The sequence below is a fragment of the Rosa rugosa genome, chromosome 2, assembly GCF_958449725.1.
Source record: "Rosa rugosa chromosome 2, drRosRugo1.1, whole genome shotgun sequence".
NCBI classification, from domain to species: domain Eukaryota; kingdom Viridiplantae; phylum Streptophyta; class Magnoliopsida; order Rosales; family Rosaceae; genus Rosa; species Rosa rugosa.
In genome coordinates, this window is record NC_084821.1 from 27986533 (window position 1) to 28011509 (window position 24977).

The 24977-nt window shown below is 38.7% G+C and overlaps 3 protein-coding genes across 4 annotated transcripts; 1 reads left to right on the forward strand and 2 right to left on the reverse strand.

Moving 5' to 3' along the window:
• Nucleotides 1-3505: 3505 nt before the first annotated feature.
• LOC133731720 (uncharacterized) lies at nt 3506-6770 on the forward strand. The gene is made up of 2 exons (XM_062159126.1): nt 3506-5742; nt 6462-6770. The coding sequence occupies exon 1, from the start codon at nt 3647-3649 to the stop codon at nt 5732-5734; it is 2088 nt and encodes a 695-aa protein (XP_062015110.1). The 5' UTR covers nt 3506-3646; the 3' UTR covers nt 5735-5742; nt 6462-6770.
• Nucleotides 6771-8155: 1385 nt separating this feature from the next.
• On the reverse strand, nt 8156-9999 carry LOC133731721 (glucan endo-1,3-beta-glucosidase-like). The gene is made up of 2 exons (XM_062159127.1): nt 9845-9999; nt 8156-9223 (listed from the first exon to the last, which is right to left on the reverse strand). The coding sequence occupies exons 1-2, from the start codon at nt 9933-9935 to the stop codon at nt 8283-8285; spliced, it is 1032 nt and encodes a 343-aa protein (XP_062015111.1). The 5' UTR covers nt 9936-9999; the 3' UTR covers nt 8156-8282.
• Nucleotides 10000-11350: 1351 nt separating this feature from the next.
• LOC133730767 (inactive TPR repeat-containing thioredoxin TTL3) lies at nt 11351-21843 on the reverse strand. 2 transcript variants are annotated; one of them, XM_062158296.1, is made up of 11 exons: nt 19417-21843; nt 19063-19302; nt 18153-18282; nt 17561-17713; nt 17180-17415; nt 17019-17088; nt 16232-16438; nt 15898-16133; nt 13744-13822; nt 13504-13641; nt 11351-12278 (listed from the first exon to the last, which is right to left on the reverse strand). In XM_062158296.1, the coding sequence occupies exons 1-11, from the start codon at nt 21576-21578 to the stop codon at nt 12144-12146; spliced, it is 3786 nt and encodes a 1261-aa protein (XP_062014280.1). In that variant the 5' UTR covers nt 21579-21843; the 3' UTR covers nt 11351-12143. The 2 variants fall into 2 exon arrangements, with proteins under 2 accessions (XP_062014280.1, XP_062014279.1); XM_062158295.1 differs by having other exon boundaries at nt 17019-17097.
• Between the last annotated feature and the right edge of the window lie 3134 nt (nt 21844-24977).

The window sequence follows — 24977 nt, forward strand, 5'->3', positions numbered from 1 at the left end:
TCGGGCCATGCTTACGTCCGCCACTATCCTTCACGTAAGGAAATGTTAATTTCTTTTGTAGGTTTTATTATTCAATTGCTGCACATGAACTTCTTCCACATTGAAAAAAAAAAACCAAAAAATTTGCTCATAACGTCAGTGTTATGAGCCTCATGTCATTTTATAGGGAGGAAACCAAATAGGGGAACTCCTAAACTTTCATGTTTATAAATGGACGATTTTTTTCCCAAAACTTTCATGTTTATTTTATATATATTTTGTGTGAAATGTAGGAATGATTCATTGAATGAGAAAAGTGTACATAAGCTTGTGAATATAAGCCAATGGCCTATCAATAACAGCGGATTAATCTTTAAACAACCTAAAAGGAGAGAAAACCCTAGGCGGCTCTGCTAGGGTTAGGTTTTTCTGGCAAGTGGTGGTGGCAAGTCTTGTCTGGCTCATCGCGTAGCGCGGCATGTAGTGTCGTCTAGTTGGTGACAGTCTTGCTATACACATGGTCAAGTACCAAGTGACTTCTACTTGGAATAATGATTTTTCTTTGTGGTTAGTTAAGTATAGTGTGCCTAATGTTATTGCCTAGCTATTTTTTTTTAGATAAAGAGTTCAAACCAGTTGTATGACCCTGATTCATAGATAAGAATAGTACAAAAGAATTGACTACTCTTTTTAGACAATGATAGCGTAGAGTACGTAGTCTATGCTAACAAAAAACACCTCATCTCGTAAGCACTATATTTTATTCAACTTCAACGCCGAGCAAGGAATTGTGGTACATTAAAGTTAAATACTTCTACAAAGGCTCATAGAGACACTTATACTAGCATAGACATTATTCTAAATAAAACAAACTAGGAAACTACCAAGGAAAAACCCCAACAAAAATAGCAAAAGAAAAGAATTAAGCAGTAGACCCAAAAAGCCCACAGCCCAACCCTTCCCCTTCCTATTCAAATTAGGCCAGACATAAGAGATCCTAGGGTTGAGTTAGACTAGGCCCATAAGCCTAGCCCAACGCTCCTTACCTCCTTGTCACCACCAGAGATCACCATCTGCTTCTGCGCTCCGGCGGCCGAACGAGCCGCCAGAACATGACGAGCACCACCGCGCTCCAACCAAGATCTATCCCTGCAATCAAAGCCACTGCTCACTGCCTTCACTGCGACCCAGAACACGGTCTGGATCCTCACCTCCAACTCGAAGCTGCCACCGCTACTTGACCTAACAGCAACTCACCTTCGCCTCGCTTCAAAACCCAAAAGACGACCCGAGATCGTTCCTTCCTCCTCAGTTTGTCTGATATCTCATTCAAAACCTGCCCGCCAACGAACTCTTGAAGAAGACTGTCACCAACGTGACGAGCCCGACAAGACTCACCGCCGCCGCTTGCCAGAAAAAGTCTAACCCTAGCAAAGCCGCCCAGGGTTTTCTCTCCTCTTTCCTTCATGAATTACTTAATGTTTCTTCTTTTTATGTGAAACAAAATTTCTTCTTGGTTCAAATACCCAATCTTAAAACATTAAAATCATAAGTTCCAAAGTTACCTCTTATTTTATTGAATTAAAAAGAAAAATAAAAGCCAATCAGACTCCTTACTCTTTCAAAGCATTGGCAAATTACATACAGTAACACCTAGTGTTGATTTATGGGGACTAAAGAAAATTATTCTTAAAATATCAATAAATGAATGGATTATTTGTTAATTTATTGATAAATGAATATTTATTACTTCAAAAGGATTTATGTGTCATTCCTAGTTGAATTACATAACTTAGTTCATTGATGTGTATTACCCAATGTGGTGCATGTATTGCAAATGTAGTGTTATGGCCTTTAAGCTTAACCTTGAAAAAGCTTATGATCATTACCTGTATTGGAACTACATTGAAGCTTGTCTGTTTAACTTTGGCTTCGATAAGAATTGGATCAATTTGATCATGAAGTGTATTACTTCTGCTTCCTTCTCGATCTTCATTAACGGAAAAGCTGATCGAGGGTTGGTTTAAACCTTCGAGAGAAGTTTGACAAGGAGACCCCTTGTCAACCTATATTTTCATTATAGCCATGGAGCCTCTAATTAGACATTTGAATAACCTTTAAACTAGAAGCAAAACTCATGTAGAGCTACTCTCTTCTCCTCTTGGTCTTAGGATCTCAAACTTAACATTCTCAAAAAAAAAAAAAAAAAAAAAAACGATCTCAAACTTTATGTTTGTTGATGGCTGCCTTATCTTTGGGAAAGCTTCTTCTAAAGCAACTATGAATGTTTTAAATAATTTGTCTTTTACTTAAGGGCAAAAAATAAATTTCCATATTACTAGGACTACTAATATTAACACGTTAGGAATCTAACAAAAAGCCACTATCGACAAATACTTAGGTATCCATAATGTGATCTTTTGGAAAGATCCTTCTAATGCAAAAGAGCTCATGCTAAGGATTTCTAACAAATTGGTTGGCTGGAAAAATGGTACTCTCTCTCTCGGACAAGTAGATTAACCCTAATCCAAATCAAATCTTTCTGGTATGCCTAATCATGTCATTTCTTGTTCTAAATATTCCCCTAAACTCACCAATGCTATATATTGATAGAAGGGCTAGGGATTCTTTGTGGAGAACTAAAGGCAGTGCCCATGTAGGGTGGAGTCAAGTGTGCTATCCTTAGAGCATCAGCAATGGGGACTCAAATTTGGGTCCAAAACCTAAATTTGAGTCCAAAAGTAATGGATTTCAGTTGCATGGGTCGGAATAAAATGGACCTATATCAGCCGGAGACCCAAAAAAAAGATCAAATTTGAGTCAAGAGAGGAACCAAAAAAAATTGGACCCAAATCTGGTGGGACCCACCACGTTGCATTGCTGATGCATGCCAGTGGGCTATGGGGTCAGAAAAGCCTGGGCCCCACAATTTTTCTTAACCAAAAGGCTCTTTCTGTTTTAAACTGAGGGCCATGATTGAATGTTTAATTCAATCTAACGGCCAAAAATTGATTCAATCAATTATATAAAAATTTGTTTTACAGTTTTTTTTTTTTTTTTTGAGAAACGTTAAATTTTGAATATATATATGTGTTAAGTTTTTTTTTTTTTTTGTTAGGCATTTTTTTATCTTAATTTAAGATATATATGTGTGTATGTGTGTGTGTGTTAAAACAAACATAAAGTAGAAGACTCAAATATGAATATGTTCCACATTGGCAAGATTTGTGTTTTGGACCCAAATTTGAGTCTAAAAAAATGAGTCCAAAATATAGGTCCTAAAATAAGTCCTGCAGCACTTAATAAAAGTAAGTTCTTTTGTACACTATTTAGATGGACTCAAATTACTATTCCAGCTTATTTGGACCCAAATTTGAGTCTAAAAAATGAGTCTCTAAGAATGCAGGTGGTCTTGGAGTCAAACCTAGCTAAAATAAAAATACTCACGGGTAATTTGTTATAAGAAAAATAATATTTTATGAAAAACAACAAAAGTTTGCCCGCTTCCGTCTGCTTTGAAATTTATTTTCATCAAAAATTTTCGGGTTTCTTCAAAAAGAGCAACGTTGACCCGACCCGTTTGCCATTAATTCCCCACCTAAACCGGCAAAACGCAGACCAGTAGCCAAGGCAGTTCCCACCTGAAAATCCTGACCCAATTACAGTAATGGAGCAAAACCCTCTTCAATCCGACGGCGGCCCAGATGGCCTTCCCGTCAGGTCCACGACCCTCATAACCTTCTCCCGCCGAGGCCGAAACCGGAATCCTAAAGCTGCTCAGCAGAGACTTGAAATCCTCAGAAAAACCCTAAACCCAATTCCCTTTGTGCCCGCCAAAAACCCGAACTTGCAGCGCCATGAGGAGCTCCTGAAGCGGCTGGGCCTCTGGGACTTTCTCCACATCCAGTTTGATCCGACTGTTCGGGCTGATCTTATTGCTGAGTTGATTGTTAACTATAACCCTCAGCGGCGGTGCAGCTACGTCGGTGAGGTCCGGATTAGGGTCAGCCCTGCCGATTTGGGACGCGCATTGAAGCTTCCGGTTGGGGTGAAATCGAAGAAGAATGTGGTTGCAGGTGAGGTGGAGGAGGCTCCGGCTCCGGCGGCGTCGGAGGAATCGATAGCTTTGGTTGAGGATTTGGTAGGCAATTGGGTGCTTTTGCAGGAGGATGAGCCCAGGGAGGTTTTGAAGTGGTGTAAGGATATCAAAGAAGGGCTGTTTGGGAATGTGGATTGGGCTGGTTTGATTTGGTTCATGGTGGAAAAGGAGTTGCTTAAGGGGGGGGGTCTACAGTTGGGGGATTGTTACTATGCATCGCATTTGCAGTTATTGATAAAATCTCAGTGCGAGAGTTTGTTTTCGGACAAGGGACAAGGGTCTAGGGTGGAGATTGAGTTGAAGGAGGACGGGGAAGAGGATGGTATAATGGGTGGGGAGGATGATTTTCAGGGAGGCAGATTGGAGGAGCACGGTATTAAACTATGTCTTGGGGAAGAAAATGTGGAGAAATGTTATATTGAGAAAGTCGATGTGGAGGAAGTTGATGTTGAGCAGGAAAATGTGGAGGAACTTGATGTTGACCAAGAAAATGTGGAGAAAGTTATAGGTGAAAGGGTGCTAGTTGAGGTTGAGGATGAGGATGTAATGGATGTCGAAGAATTTAAGGAGGAAGAGCCTACCCAATGGCTTTTGTCTGGGAAGGGCAATTTAAAAGGACCTTGTTTGCAGCGGTGCAATCTTCACGGGGTTGAGGATTTGGGTTGTGGGGATGAGAGAAAAAATTATATGGAGTTGGGAGAAGAAGAAGAGGATGATCAGGAGGGAGGCTTCGACCTTTCAATGAAGGGTTTTTCTTTGGAGGGGTTGTCTTCAGGAAGTCTTATGCAGGTCATGGAAGGGGGCCATATCCCTCTTGGCTCTGGTATGCCACTGCATGATCATTTGGCCACAGATTTTCCTTCGTCAAGGTGGGACCTAATGCTTCCTGGAAGTTCTTCACTTTCTGGTAATGGTCACAAGAGAGAGTTTAGCCATGAAAATGATAATTCTGATCATGGTCTCGATGGTAATAAGAGGTTGAGGACTGATGGCCCTTGGCATAGTAAGATGCCGGGTGACTTTGACGTGTGTATGGAGCATATACAGCAGTGGATGGGGAAAATGGAGGATATACAACAGTGGATGGGGAAAGCTAGGATAATGTATGTGGCAAAAGAACAGGAGTGTGAAGACACTAAAATGAAGCAGCAGCTTTTACTGGTAGAGTTGCAGAAAAGGGATGAGTTCATTGAGCACTTGCACAAGGCCAGGACCGAAGACCAGCAGAAGAGACAAACTGAGAAGTATAGGTTTGAGCATGAGGTTTATTTGATGCAAAATCTCTTGAATGGCTATAGGAAGGCTTTAAAGGCAACACAAAAGGCATTTGCTGAATATAAAGCACGCAATCCACAGGCTGATGAGCCACTCTATAGAGATGTTCCTGGTTCTGGGGGTCTTGTTTTAAGCACTCGAGAACTTGAAAAGCTTCGCTTAAAGCAAGAAGAAGAAGAGAGGATGAGGCGCCTGGTGATTGAAACAAAAATTAAGGACTTTGAAGCTGGGTGGATTAGCAAATTTGAAGCACACCACAAGAGTGTTGAAGTAGTGAGTAATAGGTTGTTGGGTGTGGAGAAGGAAGTGAAACTTCTCAATGAACAGCTTACAAAACAGAGGCTTTCAGAGACACCAGAACATACTCCAAATGAATCATGAGATGCTCGGTGAGTCATCTATTTGTTATAAATCCATACTTAAAAAAGCAATTTAAGCTTTTATTAGTGTGTTGAATGATGCAACTATGCTATGATGCAGTGTTAATCCTAGTTTTATGTGTGGTAATGTGATGTTGATACCATTTTAATCTTGTTATTCACAATTGTTACTTGAATTGGTCACCTAGTAGATGGTGGCTGCAGTGGCCTTGTCCCCTTACCCATTGATGCTGTTGCATCCCTATTTGTCATTGAATATTTCTATACAATCATGTCCACCATGTGAAGATTTTGTCAGGAATTAGGAGTGCGGTATCATTATCATAATGGTGTCTTTATATTTGCTGCCAATTTTGTGCTCTGAAATTTTGTAGTAATTGGTCCAGTAGCTTGACAAAGCAGCTCTCCAAGTAGGAGGAAAAGCTTACCCATGGAATAGTTTTCTAGTACAAGTATATTAGTATTTTAGCTGCTTTAATTGTATAAGGTACCCTCTTAGTATGTATGGTGTCCTCTATTACCAAATATTTCTACCCAGTGTATCTGCTTCCATGTAATCTATTCTGCATGTGTTCCATGAAAGAGCTTTCTGTTTGATGTAAATTCATTGTTTTTTTGGCCTCCTGGAATTTTGTTTGAAGATTATGAGGGAACTATTGGATAATGTTAATTCATGCAACCGGGATTAATTATTGATCACCTTTTAATGTGATTGTTCTTTGATGCAGGTTGGGGAGTGTTCAATTCTACAAATTTAATGTAGAGGCATGTACATGAGGAATAGTCAACATTCGGAAGTGTCTTCTTTCACACTAACTTTTACTTGACTGGTAATGGGCTTAACATTAGAGGTCATTTAGTAGCTTAAAGCTTTTGTCTTATTAGGGATTTATCTAAATTCTAATGAATGATGAACAAGATGTTTGCATCCATTTAAGTGTTTTAATGTACATGCTAACGAACACTAGAAGATCTGTAGTTTATGTTCTGCAACTTCATTCTCCTGTTGCAATTAGTTGGTCATTAATCTTCTAGTAGCTTAATCTCTTATTGTTTATACTCTACGATCCCATATGGCTGAGACTGGTTTTGGTCAGGCCCTTATGCTCAAGTATCTGTTGACTTGTTTTCAGAGACTTTAAGCATATGCTGGAATGTTGAATGTTATTATTCATAATTGTACCTTTTAGTGCTGTTGCACTGTTTGAAGTGAGAATAAGATTGTAGGCAACAAGATCCTCCAGTTCCTAAATCGGAGCGAGAGTCCTTTCGAGTTGTACAACAATTGTAGCCCTAAGCATAACTTGCTAAACAAGTCTTAGCAAGTTTTGAATATCTCCCAGTTTGAACATGATGGCAATTGGTACTTTTTCTTCTTTAAGATTGATGATGTTTACTTGATGCATTGCTTTCTTTTTTCTTTTTTTTTTAATTGTTTTTAAATTTTTAGTGCTGTCATGACTGAAGTTTGGGAATGTTCCCGGCAAGTCTGGCTACCCATTTGAGTTTGTTTGGTATAAATTTGGATTCTTTCAGTTCATTATGATATTGAAGTTCTAATTTTTCTTGTTAGTTGAATTGAAATGTGCCTGTTTATTTTATTTCTTATTGTGGAGAACATATAAATTACTGTAATGGTACAGTACTACAGTGCCATTTTGGTTAAGTTGAATTTGCTTCTTTGCTTCCCCGGGTTGACTGTGTGGAAGGACAAAGAGGCTTTTAATCTCTTTCCAGATGCTTTTTTTTCTTTGGGTGCATTTCTGTGTTTTTGAAAATTATACATGTCATCATTGTTCGCATTTTAAATTCTACCTGCTTGGTTTTTACCTGTTGTTGCAACTATATGATATCAAGGAAGAACTTTATCTGTTCAAAGCCTCCACAATTTCATGCTTTGGTACTCTTCTCATAAAGTAGACATGTTATAAAAGATGCAACATAATCATGGACACGACTTCGTATACTCCAATCATTCTTGCATTGTGTGAAGATTGAATGGTTATAGAAGCCTGGGATTTTCATGATGAGTTGGTTGATTGAGGTCCAATACCTAGATAATATACTTGTACATTAGTCTTCAATGCATTAAATTTGACTGGAGAGGTGAATTTACTTGATGTTGACCTGTATATAAGAATGAGAAGATAGAAGCAGATAATGAAGGTGAAGCCAGTAATGACTCGCAAAGGGTATGATCGCATGGTGGAGACTTGATGTTATGAAGAATCTGGATAAGTGGTATGCTCCCTGTCAATAGTTCTGTTGTTCGCGAGTTTGCTATCAAGTATACATGGCTATATCAAGTTCCATGAACCTTTGAGCATATAAAGTTGGAGATGTGTAATTTGCGAGCAATCTATTACCATATTTTAGTTCCTTTCTTTTTCAAATGGAATTCTGTAACAAAGAAAACAAAAACTTAGAAAGTTCACCGTCGCCTGAAATTTATGATGAGGCTGTGTATCCTTATTGTATTGTATTTGTATCACATGCATACATGGGCGCAAGGCACTCTTATTTAACTAAAAGATGATTGTGAGGCTGCACTAGCCAAAGGTGAGTTGGTACTTGGGCTGTTTGTTAGGGGAGAAGAGACCAAAATGTTTCTCAACTTCGTCACCAGTCTTGAGGTTTTCATCAAACATGGCAAACAGATAAGTTTCGATACCTCCATTAGGCCTCTTCGGAGTCCCGGTCTTCACATGCTTGATCAAATTGCTGTAGTATGTTCCTGCATTACCAGTAGTTGCAGCATCACTACCTGCAGATGGCCAACCACTCTCGGATACAACTATCGCCATATTGGGTGCCCCTGCTTTTTCAAGAGCAGAGTAAAGAGTATCCAACAAAGCATCAAAGAGGTTCTGGTACCCATTACTACCATCTTGTACCACTACCCCTGGTGAAGTGAACAAGGCATACTCTAGTTTTATGTCAGCAGGGTTACCGATATAGGCGAAGTAGGGGTATATATTGGCAAGAAGTGGTGATCCATTGTTGCCTAAAAAGGTGATAACTGGGGTAATGAATGAATTCGCAGCATCGCTGAATGCCCCACTAGAAGGAGGGAAGTTTTGGGTAAGAGTTGTATCTATTGCTGTTGACACTTTGACTTGTAGATTGGCGGCTGTAACCGCGTTCTGAATGTTCTTTATGGCAGGAAGAAGATATTGGGCCTCTGCAGCATCAGGGTGTACTTCATTGCCAACAGCAATGTACTTGAATTTGACATCAGCCGAGTAAGGTTGCACATTTTGCTGGACCCAATTTGTAGCTGCTGCAGCATCAGTGAGCTCTTGAAGACGGTCGTTGAGGATGGTGACTATGAGTTCTATGTTAGAACCTTTAAGGGCCTCCAAGGTTGCTTGGTTTGGCTCGTATATCCTCATCCTTCCAATTCCATTGCTTTTGTACAGATCAACGACTTCTGTATCAGTAGGTAAATTGTCGCCATTTCGTCCATAGCAGACACCCACAGATTGTGCACCTGAAATAAGCACGTAACAAAATTGATGAGGAGCAATTCCCTCTAAAACTGGTTTGAGACATTTAAACCATCAGTATATGAACAACTTTGTATGAGAAATGCTTTAATATATTAAAGGAATTCTGTAACACCCATAATAGTGATAATACTAATCAAGACACTGAGAAGTTTTCTTAGCATCACAGTAGAAAGAGAGACACAGGAAGCAAATGAGACAGTTTTTTTCTCCTTAATTTGTAGTGTTCAAATTATCTTCTAGTGGAACAGAACTACTTAATAAATCACAAATTTCAGCTTAATTTGGTAACATGGTTAAAGAACAAAGAGATAACAATGGCTACATGCATGCTCAAGTGCCAATATTGACTGCTACCTAGTTATGGAAAAGCTCAGTTACGACATATTTGACATGTTATGTGTCGAGCCTATCCATTTGGCGCACCATGCATAAAAGCATAAATCAATCTGTTAGAGTTACGAAAACCTAACAAGCTCCCTACGGCAAAAGAAAGTTTCGATCATACTAGTATTCTCTATGCCATATATTAAACTATATTGATGATCAAAACCATTATCTTATGCAGAGTTATGCGATACAAGATCGAAAACAGAAAGAGAGACCTGTCATTTGTAGAGCAGGCATCAACAGTACAAGGAGCAGCAATATGGGAGCCATGAAGGTATTTTTATGTGTTGTGTAGGAAAAATCCATGACGAAGAGGAAATAACTAACAAACTGATCCAAGTTTTGCTACATTAAATCTACGATCCCTGGACACCATTATATAGTATTCTGGAGTAGTAGTAGTACGTAGTATAGCTAGAGAATGACCCACGTAGAGGTAAGGACTCGTTACCAAGTTGGCAACAATCCCGTCAATCACTCCATGGATTAATAATATATATGGCACTGATTGGTTGTCTGCATTTGCATTTTCCTTGTTGAAAAGTAGTCATTAGGTTCATGTCCATTGCAGTACCGTTAAACTAAAGCAGATAGTCCAGAACTGCACGAAGCCAATTTGTTTGCAGGTCCAGGATTGGTCCAGGTTTGTAAAGTCAATTGAATTGAAGGACCCGTTTCTCTGTACATCTCTTAATTTAATGTAAAAGTTGACCCAGCCAGTTCTAATCTCTGCCTCCAATTTTCAACAAGGTCTTGTAGTAGCGTACGTATGTATCTTGAAGTGCTTAATGGGTTTGAAATTTGGCTTCTGGCTGAAAAAGAGGCTTCTAGCAAAGTCTTTTAACTATGAGCTCCTATTTTAACTTCCACTCCACACCAATCACCTTCCACCTCCTCACCAGCCACCTCTGGCAACATTACCCGAACAGCTCTCAAAACGTGAAAACGCCACTAGCCGTCTCTGGTAAAACAAGATTTCGGTTAATGTCAAGCTCTAACTAAGTTACTGTATAAGTTACGGTTAGAGGCCACTAAAAGGTAAAAACTTTAAATAGTACCTGAACTATTGCAAAAAGTTAACGTAGGTACTACATTTGGTAACGGCGCAATACTTTAGATACTATTGGGATAAAAAATTAAAAAAATAAAAAAATTTCTAGATACCAAAAAATATTTTTCGCAATAGTTCAGGTATCATTTAGAGTTTATACTCCAACTGAAAATCAAGCACAGTTCAATGGTCAATACCATGAAGCTGTTTGAGCCTCAGCCCAACAAGATTTGTATTGTAAAATAAGCCTAATTTTCTTGCAGTATATGAAATCTATTTAATGTACCTAATTGCTTTTGTCAGGTCCCCAAACACTATCCATTGCTTGCTCTCTTTTTTTTGTCATTTAAAGAGATCTCTTGTATCACTCACTTTTCGATCACATATTAGCATCTCGACCGTTTATTTCTTAGAATTCCATGAATATATCACTTTTGCAAATTTCAACCAAATTGATGATTGTTAAGCTATCAAACTAAATTAAATTAATAGATGAATCAAATTTGTCCAACCTGAACCATTGATGTTTATAATTGTAAATCATAGTTATGAATGCAGAATACCTTAACAGTGGGGAGACTTATACCACTAGACCAAATGCTCATTTCTTAGATTCGTCCAACGACATTTTCCCTTTTACGATTACGTATATTTCTATGGATTTAATGTAAAAAAAGGTGTCCGATGGTCTAATAAGCATCAAAGCACAAGTTTGTATTTGGAACAAAAAGACATCTATGAAATTTATAATTTGTAGAACATTCTTCTGCTATCAAACAAGAAGCAGGATGAATAGTGGAATATACATTTTATGTATAAAGAATCAATGGGTGTACCAATGAGAACAAGAAAAATGCTTTCAACTTCCCCACACAGTATCACAATCACACTAGTTTTTCTTCAATCTTTCTTTCTTTCCTTTCTTTCTAATTTTTTTTTCCCCTTTTTTCTTTGGTCATTAGTTTCCTCAAACCTCTCAACCAAAATCAAAAACAGAAGGGCACAAAACAACATCTCGTCACTTCTTAATTCCGATACTAGAGGAAATCCTCCTTCTTGTCGCTTCATTTCTGGTTTTGCCTCTTTAGATATCAGCTCATATCTACGCATCCTCTCTCTTTCACTCTCCTACACACAAACACACATCACATAGTAAGCATTCCTTCGTTTGGTATTTCAATATTCCTGTCACAGCTTGCGATCATCAGTCATTTCAAGGAAACAAAAGCCTGCTTTTCTCCTTCCTGATGTGCCATCAGTGCCGGCACAACTGCAATATAAATCGAGCTGTTGAAATTCTGATGCTGCTTGAACCAATTGCAAAGGTTGGTAGATTGAAACTGCATATAGAATGCATCAACTAAACAAATTCATCTGCCCACGTTCCCCCGTTCCCCTAATAGCATCCAGGTTCTAAACAAACTTTTCATGAATATCTGTCAGACAATGTAGCTTCTGACCCTCTATCTCCATTGTCGGCTACTTCCGCTTCTTTCAAATGGGTAATTTTGAGCCTCTGCAGCCATTCTAGCTGCACTGCTTCCAGTGCGTTTCTTCTGCGCATTCCTAGTCTCCTCTTCAGCATCATACCGTGCACGCTGCGAAATGAACAACAAAATTTCTTGAGATCAATAAAGCAATAGGAGCTTTTGAACATACTAGTGATTGGCCAAAAGGGAAATATTGGCATGATATAGACATAAGAGGAGAGGCACGACAGTGCTGGGAAAGAGAAAATCTTTAAACTACATACAAAAGAAACTGAATATGAATACATGTCAGCAATTCAATCTTCAAAGCTAATCCCGATTAGTAAAAGATTTTCATGCAATTCATGAATGCACCCATCAACCAGTTCCCTAGACAAAAAATCGCCCACAATGTAAAATAACCACTGAATAACGAAAGAGAGAATCAAAAATGAGAGAATGTTCCCTTTGTAATTTAAATAGTTGAACTATTTCTTCACCATAGCTTTTCCTTTTATTTTGAAAAGGGACACTTTTCATGTAAAAGGTACACGAGCTGTGGACAAAAAGTAGCAGAAAAAAAGAACATGGATAACAAGAAAACAACAGCAAGACTAGCCTAGGAGACACAACAGCCCCTTCTAGAAACCAGAAACTAAGCTACAGCAGCCTTTCGGTCTTGAATAACAGGTGTAGATTTCAAATTCAGTAGAGGTAAAGTTTTTTATCTTAAACCAAATTATTAGAACATGATACCGACACAAGAAATATTCACAAGATATGCTACATCTGAAATTGTTTTGGATATACTATCTTTGGTTGGTCATAGTAACTTTAGTTTTTCGTTCATATTTTTTGATTGCTAGTACAATTCTGACAGAATCTAAACAGGTACATTTACCCATGGTATATCGAAAGAGAGAAAGGTTTACTCACAACTCAATTAAGAAGATGGCTGCGAGGAATAGCTGAAATGGTAGCATAAGAATAACCGCATTCTTATGCCAATTTCAAAAGCAATCAGAAGAAATTGAAGCAAAAAGCACTATTTTTGGAGAAACAGAAAAAAAAAATAGTTTAGAACTACACTGGGGAACCTTAATTTTTTATTTTGTTTTTAATAATCACAGAACCAACAGTACCAGGGAGCTTTAGAGAATATGTGCCCTTCAGAGAAAATAGGCAAAGCTCACCTTTCAGCAATTAAATATGATCCCCAACAACAAAAGAATCAGGATTTCTATTCTTGTTATCCATTTTTTACGAGGATGTGAAACAAATAAAACAAAGAAAAACAGGGCTGTATAGAAACTTGTCCGAGTCAGATATAAATAAGTCAAGATTCTGTTTAGACCTTGGTAGAGTCTGAAAGTACTGCATATGCCTCCCCAATCATTTTGAAAAGCCTGTCAGCATCCTTGTGCACTTCTTCTGCTATCTCCTTCCAAAGCCCATCATCACCAGTTTCACTCCTAGCAAAGAATTGTACAGCCTGCAATAGAACATGTGAGAGGTGGGTAACAATAAGCAAGCAATAACCAGCAAGTGATGAGGAGATTCCTAAAAAAGAGTTAAAATAGAATATAAAACATACCTTGTCAGGATGATGTCTGAGTGCAGCTTTCCGATAGGCCTTCTTAATTTCTGATGCTGAAATAGATGGTTTGATTCCACTGCCATTACAATTGAAATAGAAAAAGATGATTATTACAAGCGACTCTGCTCAACATAAATTTCCTGGATAAAGCGACTCAAATTCACAAAAGGAAATGGCATAAGAGTGTTATTAACCTAAGAAAAACATGTTCCTGAGAAGTATGATTTTCCTGAACAGTATGATTGAGTTACCACAAAATTGATCGAGTCACCATAGACCATCACTTTGTAGTAAAGCCTTCCAGCTTAGATATGAAAATAATATTTTTAATAAACAAAAGTTGCATATGAACATATATGATATATCAACTCTGTCTCCCATAATATATATATATATATATATATACGGAGGCGTTCCAAAGAGGACGTCCGCACTTTCGTTAAAGTGCGGACGGCGCTGCTGCAGCTCGGCTCGGGGCGCGACGGAGCGGCGGGGGTTGTCGGAAGGACGCCAGGGGTCGGGCGGAGAGGTCTGCAGTCGGTGGAGTCGCCGGCGACATCGTTGCAGCGCTGCCCAGAAAACCTGCAGTTGCAGGTCGGGTTGCTGCCCAGAACCTGCAACTCGGACCTCCTCCGACCTCGAACGCTGCCCAGACCCGTCCGCCAAGCCTCCGGCCTCCGTCCGCCAAGCCCCGAGCCGCCGTCGCCGCCTGGAAAGCCTCCGTTGCGTCGCCGTCCGCACTTTAGCAAAGTGTGGACGTCCGCTTTGGAACGGGCCTGTATATATATATATATATATATATATATATATATATATATATATATATATATATATATATATATATATGAGGCCCGTTCTAGAGAGGACATCCTTACTTTAAAAATTTGTATATGATATATCAACTCTGTCTCCCATAATATAATATATATATATATATATGAGGCCCGTTCTAGAGAGGACATCCTTACTTTAAAAATTTGAGGATTTTATCTATTTTACACTAATATATGACCTAATTCAATGATTTCAACCGTTGATCTATGCAAGAATGATGTCTACAAAAAAAAACATATCAAATCCATAATCATTGAAAATTGTGTAAACAAATGTAGTCCGTTAGATTAAATTAAAACGAACATTGAGCTAATCAAATGGTTAAACGTTTTCTGATTTGGCTAATGTTTTGTAGGATTCATGTGTAGCTAACTAGAGAATGAGTGGTTTTGATTATTAAAATACATACTAAAAATAAAAACACTCACTTTTCAAGTTTAAGGAGGACATATATATATATATATATATATGATCTTATCCAGAGCAGAACTCCGCTTTGAAATTAAAGTGCTGATTTAGAGTTTAGGTTCACTTTTCCGTCACACATCCACATCTCGACCGTTCAGTTTTTAGATACTAATGTATAGATCATCTCTGCAAATTTTCAATTTGTTAAAGCTAGTACGGTTTAGGTTGGACAGATTCAGTTCGTCCATTGGTTTAAGCGAGTTAGATACCTCAAAGATCATCAATTTGGCTGAAAATTTACTGAGATAATCTATACATTAGTACCTAAAAGCTGAAAGGTCGAGATGTGGATATGCAACCAAAAGTGACCCTAAACTCTAAATCCGCACTTTAATTTCAAAGTGAAGCTAAGGAACGACTTTCCATATTTTGATCACTTTTCGATCACATATTCACATTTTAACCGTTTAGTTTTTCGACATATATGAGTAGATCATCTCTGCAAATTTTCAGTCAAATTGATGATCGTTAAGGCATCCAAAACTGCAATTTACACGAACGAACCGGATATGTCCAACCTGAACTGTTCATGTAAATTGCAGTTTTGGATGTCTTAACGATCATCAATTTGGCTGAAAATTTGTAAAAGTGATCTACTCATATATATCTAAAGGACCTCCTGAGCATAGAAGGCATGTGTGTGTGCATACGCGCGCGCGCTGATCATGGATAGGCATATAAATCTAGCCAATACGTCTCCCAATAAGTCTCTTCTCACTGATCATGAGAGAGAGATAAACTTATGTAACAGCCTCTCACTGATCATGAGTCTAGCCAATAAGTCTATCTTGGATAGGCATATAACAATTCACAAACATATGCTTTCAACACAAAGAAAGATAAACTTACAGAATAATGTACATATCCAAGGGGATGTCCTTTCTGGCTTCTTCTTCTATTTCTGAAAGACGAAGACGAGCTTGTTTCAAATCACTTTTGCAGCTATTGGATATATCAGAGGTTCCACATTGATTGATATTTTCCTCTAACTGCTTAGTGAGAAGAGGTACAAGTCTATGAAGATCTTTAGCTGCTTGTCCATAATCTCTGATCATCTCATATAATGTAGCTCGCCTAGAAATAGCCTGTAAAAGTGTAAATGCAATTAAAGAAACCAATAAATGAAGATCTATAGCAAGGTCGTAACCAAGAACCATGTAGAAATGACCAGCTTTGAACAAACCTTTAGATAACTTCCATCAAGAGCTATAGCTAGGCTGCAATCTGCAATAGCATCAGTAATCTGACCCAGCGCTTTGTATGCAGCAGCACGATTGCAAAAACAAACAGCTGTGAAAGGACGAGATTCCGCATTACATGACAAAGCAGTAGTATAACGTTCAACAGCTTCAGTATGCCTCCCAGCCTGAAATGCTTCATTCCCTGCAACCTGTAATGCAAAATGCATACAAAATCAATAAAATGGATACCAAATTAAATATATTACACTTTTTTAATGTGTAAAGACCTGAAAACATCAAATATTGAAAAGAAAAGTTCAGTAGACACTAAGGAACATGAACCATATGATAGAGTATCCTTTCTTGCAGTCAACCCATGCCTCACACACAAGCAGAAAATCTCAATACCTTTTGTTTTCAGTTACCAACTGTGTTACAAATAATACAAATTTTATAGAGCCCTTGATACATGAATCATTACAATCCCCCAAACTAATCCATTCAGAATTCTGAAATGCATAAATGACAGTACTTAATACATTGAACATGATGACAAAAGAAAGTCAAAACACAATAATCTAAAAATGCATTCCTGACAACTGGAATTGGACTCAGCTTCTGAAGAATACATAATAAAGTGTGTGCATCAGACATGTCTTCTACATAAGCCAAACACTAATTTATGAGTCAAAATAATATCAACACCTGAGATTTGCACATTTCATGCTATCCAGATGCAAAAGTTTACATCTTGAGAACATAGATAGAAATATGGCACAAATTGCATACCTTATAAGATAACAGCTCACGAACAATGCGAACAAGGGGAATAGATGATTCCAGAGTTTTTCTCCAATTCCTGGATGTTCTAATTAACATTAAGGAACTTCAAAAACAAAAAGCAATACTCTTTATATTACCTGAACATATAAAAGTTTATTATGAATTACCTATACGTGGTAGAAACCTTCTCCTCTTCTTTCTCTAGTGAAGCAAGGCCCTCCTCAAGTTTTCCTAGATGGAAATAGGATTTAAAAGTCAAACGACACCGCCAAAGTCTGAAGTGCAAGTACTTTGAGAGTTCAGATCCATCTAAAGAAATGGCGGTATCTACTAAAGGGCAGTTCTCTTCAGCATAACCAAGGGTCTTCTCACAAAGCTCAATCACCTCATCATACCTCCGCATCTGCCAGAAAAACATAGATGTCAACTCACAACTGATTGAAAAGATCCTGAGTTCAAGTGAATGCTCAAAGTGGACAATATAGTTGACTAATATAAATATTCACAGTATGATCACTAAAAAAATATTAAATATTGATAACTCTGACCGTGAAAAGAGCCTCTGCTTTCATTTCAAATAACTTTTCTGAGCTAGGGCTAATTGCCAAAGCCTCAGCAATAAGTTCCAAAGCACTCTCTGCATTGGTAGATGTCTTCCTTTGCATAAGCTCAGCACAGAGATTCAGACATTCAGACACTTTCTGCCAGCAATGAAAAAATATCCATTAGTTCAGGTACACAAAACACTTCTCAATATGCAGGGAACTTCAAGTGAGGGTCTCCTCACCACCAAACCAAATTTAAACTTTCCCCACTCTGAAACCCTATTGAAACCTAATAATTCCAACAACAACAACAACAAAAAAACAAAAAATAGCCATTGCAAATGCATTCCTCTCTAGTTGTTCTGAGTCAGTAATACCTACTCAAAAGAAAAGCATAACTCTCTAATTGTTCTACAAATTTGGATGTTAAGATTCTGGAGCATCTGCCACTAAGCCAGACAGATTATGCACTAAACCAAATGCATACACATAAGGTAAAAATTCGTATTAATTATACTAAGTGATGTTAAGCAACGGACATGAACGAATATGATAAAACTTACATATGATACAAAATTCATACATATCACCGTACCTGCGCCTTTTGTAACCCATCAGAGGCTTCTACTGCAATCTTTTGGTCAACACAGACATCACCTGCCAATTGGAGGCACCTACTAAAATGTTGTGAAGCATCTTGAACCTCCCCAAGGGCAAGATAACAGCTATAAGAATTTTAACAAAAAATGAATTAGGTAATGACTGAGAATACTATGCCAGAGCTCAAACATCAATGCACCAATGTACAATTCAATCAGAAAAGAAAGTATACCAAATATAGAATTCACAGATCATATGTGCATATAAGTTATGAGTTCAAACATTACAAGAATCATAGTTGGAATTAAATAATGCAAGTACAAAACCATACAGGACTATATATGTAATGATAGCCAAGTAACAAGAGTCAAAATCAATGGTGTTGAAAATTCACCAGGAATTTTATCAAGTTTTTTCCCCCAGGTTTAAGAGTACCTCATTCCCAACATCTGTGTCAAACCCACCAGCTAACAGCCAGATATCCTTTACAGGACTATATCAAGTTGTATACATTATTTTTTTTTTTTATTATTATTTTTTTTCACAGGCTCCTCCCTCAACCAGTTAAAGAGTTAGTTCAATAACAATGATTTACTTTTGGGTATTAAGGGTTTCTGAGATATGGGGATCTAGGAATTTAGGGATATCATAACTTTACTTTTAAGATGCCTACAAACTGTGAGACTGAAATCATAATGGTAAAGTGAATCATTAAAATTCAATCAACTAACACAATTTCATACTTAATTGGGTATTAGTGGATACATATATATTTTAAAGTTTTTTTTTACGACAATATATATTATAAAGTTAGAAACTGACAAAACACCACTTTAAAAACTGTAAGGGTTACCACTGTGAAGTGATAGATGTAAATCATAAAATAGCAAGAAGAAAATACTTACTTGGCAGCTCTAACTTGCACTTTGAGGAAGTTAGGATCTATTGCAGCAGCCATCATACAATCTCCAAGTGCATCTCGAATTCTTCCAAGAGACATGCGTGTTGCTGCACGGTTGCTATAGCACAGCATCAGTGCCCTGAGACAACTTGTAGATGTCTCATTTTCAGAAACACCATTTACCCCTTGGGTATAGCAGTCCTCGGCTTTAGATAGATCCCCATTAGAATATGCTTGGTTACCCCTGATACATAATATATTCAACAAGTCAGCACAGGATTCTATAAGCAGATGTAACAGTCAAACACTTCACATGGAGGTCATAGTATAACTAAAAGACAAATTTGAAGTGATATACCTTAGTCGCCACTTCTCACATGCTTCCTGAGCTGCAGCTGTTTCAGCAGACAAAGAGACAGCCTCTTGTTTGATCTCCTTTTCCTTCTGCACCCCAGAATTATCTTCATTGCATTGTGAAATAACTGAAATTGGAGGGTTTATTTCCTGATAGTGTCCTGGAGTCGAACGTACTGGAGCTCCAGAATATGGCAAAAACTCTGCAGAGGATGATCCATATGGAACCTTAGCATTTGGAACAAAACTATTGGCATCTTGACTAGCCTTTACCATATTTTTCTTTTTGTGCAAGCGTTTTGATGGTGATAATGGACATTGAGCAGCAGTAGAGGCAGCAAACGTGAAGTTTAATCCACTTCTATTCGATGAACTTGCATGAAAGCCAAAGTGTATCCTGCCATCAGTATCATGTCTCTCCATATTTGGGCTTGAACTAACTTCAGTCTCCGCTGAATTAGCGGTGTCACTGATATAGTCTACCTCGTCAGTTGCAGACTTAAAGCTTTCGGTTTCAGCCCCAGAAACAGATCCTTCAACAGGTTCATCAGCATTAACACTTCCACCTAAATGGTGCTCAAAAGCTTCTTCTTGTGGAGGTCTGCTCACTGCATCAACTTCATTTATATCCAGACATTCTGTTGCCATAGCAAGATCTTCATCAATAGAATTATTTGAAACTTTCGGAACTGAATCGGTTTCTGGATAATCGTTGACGAGACTAAATGACTCAGAAGATGCAGAATTTTCTTTCGAATATTGGTTATCAGCCAATGTTTCTTGATAAGGAGAAATGTCCATTGGTGAATAGGATTCAAAAGCCTCAACGTTTACTGGAGAACCACCTTTTGAAACAACATCATGCTCAAGCCCCAGCTGGGATGAAGTAGGACGTCTTAATTTTCCACTTGCTTTTTTCATTCTTGTATCCCTAGCGGGCCTAGCCCTTGCTGGTTCCCGCTTTGCATTGAATTCCAATTTCTTGTTTATGCCCGAAAACAAGTTGGCTTTAGTGTTTGGTGTTTTAAACTCTACGGAAGATGTGCTCAAATGATCTTGTTTGCTTGTAAAATTAAATTCATCCTCCCTCTCAGTTTCCATGTTCTTCACAGATGTTTGGCAGGAAGATGTCCCTGTATCTGATTGAGTAGAGAGTCCAGCCTTAGTTCCTATATCCAAAGTCTCCATCTTTCTCAACAGAAGACTCTCTTTTCTTCCATCAAAACTAAGACCGATGTTCAGATTCTTCATCTTATCTGGAAGTGCATTCACTGAGCTTCCAGCAGAGGAATAGTCATCCTTCTTACTAGTATTAAACACAAACTTATTCACACCATCGGCATTATGCGTGTCAGTCCTGCCGCCCATCTGCACATTCTCGTTAATGTTCAACTTCTTCTCCAACTCGTGGGGGAGTTCCGATCCCACGTGTCTACCCAATGAACCACCCACATTGTCATTACTCCCCAGCCCGAACCCGAACCCGGTCTTACTATTTGCACCTCCATCAAACCTCCGATCCTCACCTTTCTCAACAGCTCCACCATTCCCAGGGCCCTCAATATTCAACTTCCTCATATCCTCAGGAAGCTTCGACGCAATGCCGTCATCAAAACCGGAACTCTTGCTAAACTCACTTCCAAATACAAAACCACCTCCATCCAACCTCCCAGCTGAACTCGAACTCGAACTCGACCTCAACCTAGTTCCTGTATCAAAATGAAAACCAGCAGCATCTTTGGCATCCCCAATTTTCAAATTGCTCATTTGGTCAGCCACTCCTATCCCCGGATTCAAATTCAAATTCGAATCCGAATCACTCCTGAATTCCCCAGAAACCGAAGTCCCAAAGGGATTAAATCCCGGAGGAGGAGCCCCGGTTTCGGCTGAGGGTCTCAACAACTGCGGATTGATGAGGCTTTTTCTGACCTTCAAAAGCCTCGGCCTCGCATGACCCGAGCCTTGGCGCGAAGGCGACGACGAATTGAAGCTAAAATCGTGACGAGAGTTCCCAAATCCAGAGGACACATCACTAGCATTCGATGGGTTCATCTTAAATTTATATTCAGAAAAGTTGAACAAGGAGAAAGGAGGGTGAGAAATCTGACCGGTGTTCAGATTAGGGTGGTGCGCCGGAGCTCGGGACTCTAGCAACGCCGGCGACATGTGAACGTGGGAGTCATCAAATCAAATCTGATTTGAGGTGGTAGTGATCGGTTTCTGATCAATAATTATATATATATATATGATATGTAAGCGATTGAATGCAAAACAGTATTAAGAAAAAGACAGGTAATTTAAATTGTGTGTGTATACGAGAGACTTTTTTGTATGTGAGGTGTAGTTGTGTGCCCTTGGTTTCAAGGAAATGAGGAGGAGGATGGTTTTGATAGCGTTCACGGGCAACAGGGGGGGTTCTTGGTTCTTGTATCTATCAGCCTCCAATGGCATTTTCAAAAACTACATTAGGGTATAGAGACCGGAGAAATTTTGATTGCCATCCACCTCAAAAGTTGGCCAATCCTACTTTTACTGAACTTTTTTTTTTTTTTTTCCTCTAGTTTTATGATTATTATTTTTTATTTTTTTTATATAAAAGAGTTTTTATCACTACTAAGGTCAAAACTTTCTTGCATCGGACAAAATGATACCTAACTTTTAAACGTGATCAAAATGATACCTAAATTTTAAAAAATAAATCAACTTGATTCCCAACTTTCATAAGTGATCAAAATGATACCAAAAGTTTTAAGGGACCGTGACCACTTACCCAATTTTAGTCTAAACATTGCCCACTTACTCCACCAAGAGTTTTTTAACCTTAATTACCCAATCTAACATTCATTGACAGTATTACCCTCATTAACTACTCCCCTTAGACCACCGAGCAAACCCGAACCTTAGCCAGCCCAGACTCTTCTCTCCAAAATTTCCGACTGGCCTCAGCTCACCCCCCTCCTCCGTTCGTCGATCGAGACCCGGAGCTCTTCTCCATCCTCCTCTCGCTTCTCAGAATCGGAAATCTGCCATCAAAGGCCAAATCTTTGAACCTCTAAGACCTAATGAGTGGCTGGGTAGGTCGATATCTGGAGGAGCACTGGTGTCCGGCGGCGATGCGTGCAGAGGCACTGGGCAGAGCACACTAGGCACTGGGGGCCGAGGGCTGGGCAGCAAGGTGGCGGGTGGGCTGCTACGTCGTCCCTGATCTGGGTACTGCAACGATGGGGGGCTGTCGAATCTGATCTGGGTGCGGCAACGGTGCAGAGCAGTCGTCGTGAGGTCGAGATCGGGTCTCAAGGGCAGCGCGGAGATCAATTGCTCTGGTCCTGCTGTTGGGTGCGGAGATCAGTTTCTCTTGGCTGGGAATCGTGCCGGAATCAGGAAGCATGGGTGGCCGGAGAAAAATTCTGTTTTTTTTTTTTTTTTTTCTGATTTCGATGGTTTTTTTTTTTTTTTTTCTGATTTCGCTGGCTTTTTTTTTCTTCTGATCTCGATAGGAAGAGCTCCGAGAATGGGGAAGGAAAAAAAAGAAAGAAAAAAAAGTGAACGTTTACAATTGAACATATAAATTGATTATTTTGGTTCACTTGAGAGCAATAATATGATTATTGGAGGGCAATAATATGATTATTGGAGGGTAATAATATGATTATTGGGGCAATAATATGAGTATTGGAGGGCAATAATAAGATTACTGAGGGGCAATAAAATGTTTATTGGGGCAATAATAAAATTATTTATTTAGATAAACCTCCGAAATCTTTCAAAATTCAAAACATTTTCATTTTTCACTAATTATTGACCCCCGATAACAAGTTTATTGGAGGACAATAATATGATTATGGGGAGGTAATAAAATCAGACGCCGGAATCCGATCACCAGTCCGGCAATCGGATTCGAGATTCCGATGACCGGTCGCCGGATTCCGGCCATCGGTTGCCGGAGTCCGGTCACCGGCCGCCGGAGACCGCGGCCGGCCACTGGTCACCGGAGCACAGCAAGGTGGAGGATGACTTTTCTCTCTAAGTGAGAAAGAAGGAAAGGGCAAAAAAGTCTCAAAAATAAATAAAAAGAAGTAAAAAAGAATTAATTGGGTAAATGGGAAATAATCCCTTAGAGTGTTTTGGGTAAATGGGGTTTTTAAACTCTTTGTTGTGCAAGTGGGCAATTGTTAAGCTGAAATTGGGTAAATGATCATTTCCCCAAGTTTTAAAAACAAGGGACAATGATAAAAGAGGTCATTTTAAAGTACCTTATGATAATCCAGTCACCACAAATGTCCACGTGATAATTAAGGTCACCTATTAACAATCTGCCACTAAAGTTAAGTTTAATTACCAAAGCTGCCACTTGCAGCTCTCTCTCTCTCTCTCTTCCCTTGCCGTTACCCAAGCCCGTCTGAATCCATTCGGACTCGACCCTTACCAAAATCTCTCTCTCTCTCTCTCCCATGGCGTCCAGTACGTCCGATCCCCTACGACGTCGTTTCTGCGTTCTTCGCCGGAGCGGGAGCTTTGAATCGACTCTGTGGATTTGGAGAGATTTGGTAGCGGCGGCGCGTATTTCCGAGAGTTGCTTCGGGAATTCCTCAGGTCCAGTTTCGTTTTTGAGCTTTTCGAGATCTAGCGTGAATTTGATGGAGTTTGAGGAATCAATTGCATGAGGAGCTTTTTTTTTTTTTTCGCGTCGGCCGCTACGGCGGAGATTCGTCTTTTTCTTCATCAAAGCCACATGTATCTCTCTAACTGCATCCCTGATTTTTTCACCAAAAAAGCTGTAGGCTATAGCTTTAATCATCATTTCTTATTGATATTGTTGATAACTTGATAATCGACCAGCAGTGTAGTATGAGATGACAAACTTGCTGATGAATTGCTCAGTTTAATGAATTTATACGAGTTTGTTTGGAGTTACAGGTAGACAAAGGAAAATTATGTGTGTGGTATTGGCCTGCATATGGAGATCGAGGCCTTGTTACTTGTTCTTCTTCAATGGTTATCTGTTTGGCTCTTTGCCTCTGTAATTTATGAAGCACAACTCAAGCTAATTCTCTCAATATCTTAGTCAATATCTTTGTTGTTGATTTGATTTTGTTATTTGTAGTGGATTGGTCTATGTGTAGACAAAAACTGCTGATCCTGGGTATGTCTACGTGAAGTTTTTAGCTTTTTATTGTTATGCTTATGTTGTTTTTGCTAAATTTGATTCTGATATAGTTTTGGGATCACAGTTTATGGAGATGGTAACTGTGTCACTGACTATGTAATTGTCAAAGTTACTGATGATTTTCTCATTTTCACAAGAAGAAAAAATCTTATAAGTATACAACACTTTAGAATGTCAATTTATTGTTATACTATTCAAATTCATTTACTATAATTTTTTCATGGCCAACAGATTGGATTGTGGAATTTTTGTGATGTACTACATGAAGAAACTTTCGAAAGAGGAGGGAATTCAAAAGACAATCAACAAGAAGTATAATTTGCAATATAGAGCTAATATAATCAAGACATTTGCTAAACATAGGCAGAGTTAGATTTCTGTAAATTTAGAGTTTTAGC

What these genes read in the sequence shown, in the direction of transcription:
- LOC133731720 (XM_062159126.1), top strand. Translation starts at nt 3,647, where the DNA reads ATGGAGCAAAACCCTCTTCAATCCGACGGCGGCCCAGATGGCCTTCCC.
- LOC133731721 (XM_062159127.1), bottom strand. Translation starts at nt 9,935, where the DNA reads ATGGATTTTTCCTACACAACACATAAAAATACCTTCATGGCTCCCATA. An exon ending in GCCTGCTCTACAAATGACAG is followed by an intron (nt 9,224 to 9,844) that starts GTCTCTCTTTCT and finishes TGCTTATTTCAG; the next exon opens with GTGCACAATCTGTGGGTGTC.
- LOC133730767 (XM_062158295.1), bottom strand. Translation starts at nt 21,578, where the DNA reads ATGTCGCCGGCGTTGCTAGAGTCCCGAGCTCCGGCGCACCACCCTAAT. An exon ending in AAGCAGAGGCTCTTTTCACG is followed by an intron (nt 17,416 to 17,560) that starts GTCAGAGTTATC and finishes TTTTTCTGGCAG; the next exon opens with ATGCGGAGGTATGATGAGGT. An exon ending in TCAGACATCATCCTGACAAG is followed by an intron (nt 13,642 to 13,743) that starts GTATGTTTTATA and finishes GTTCTATTGCAG; the next exon opens with GCTGTACAATTCTTTGCTAG.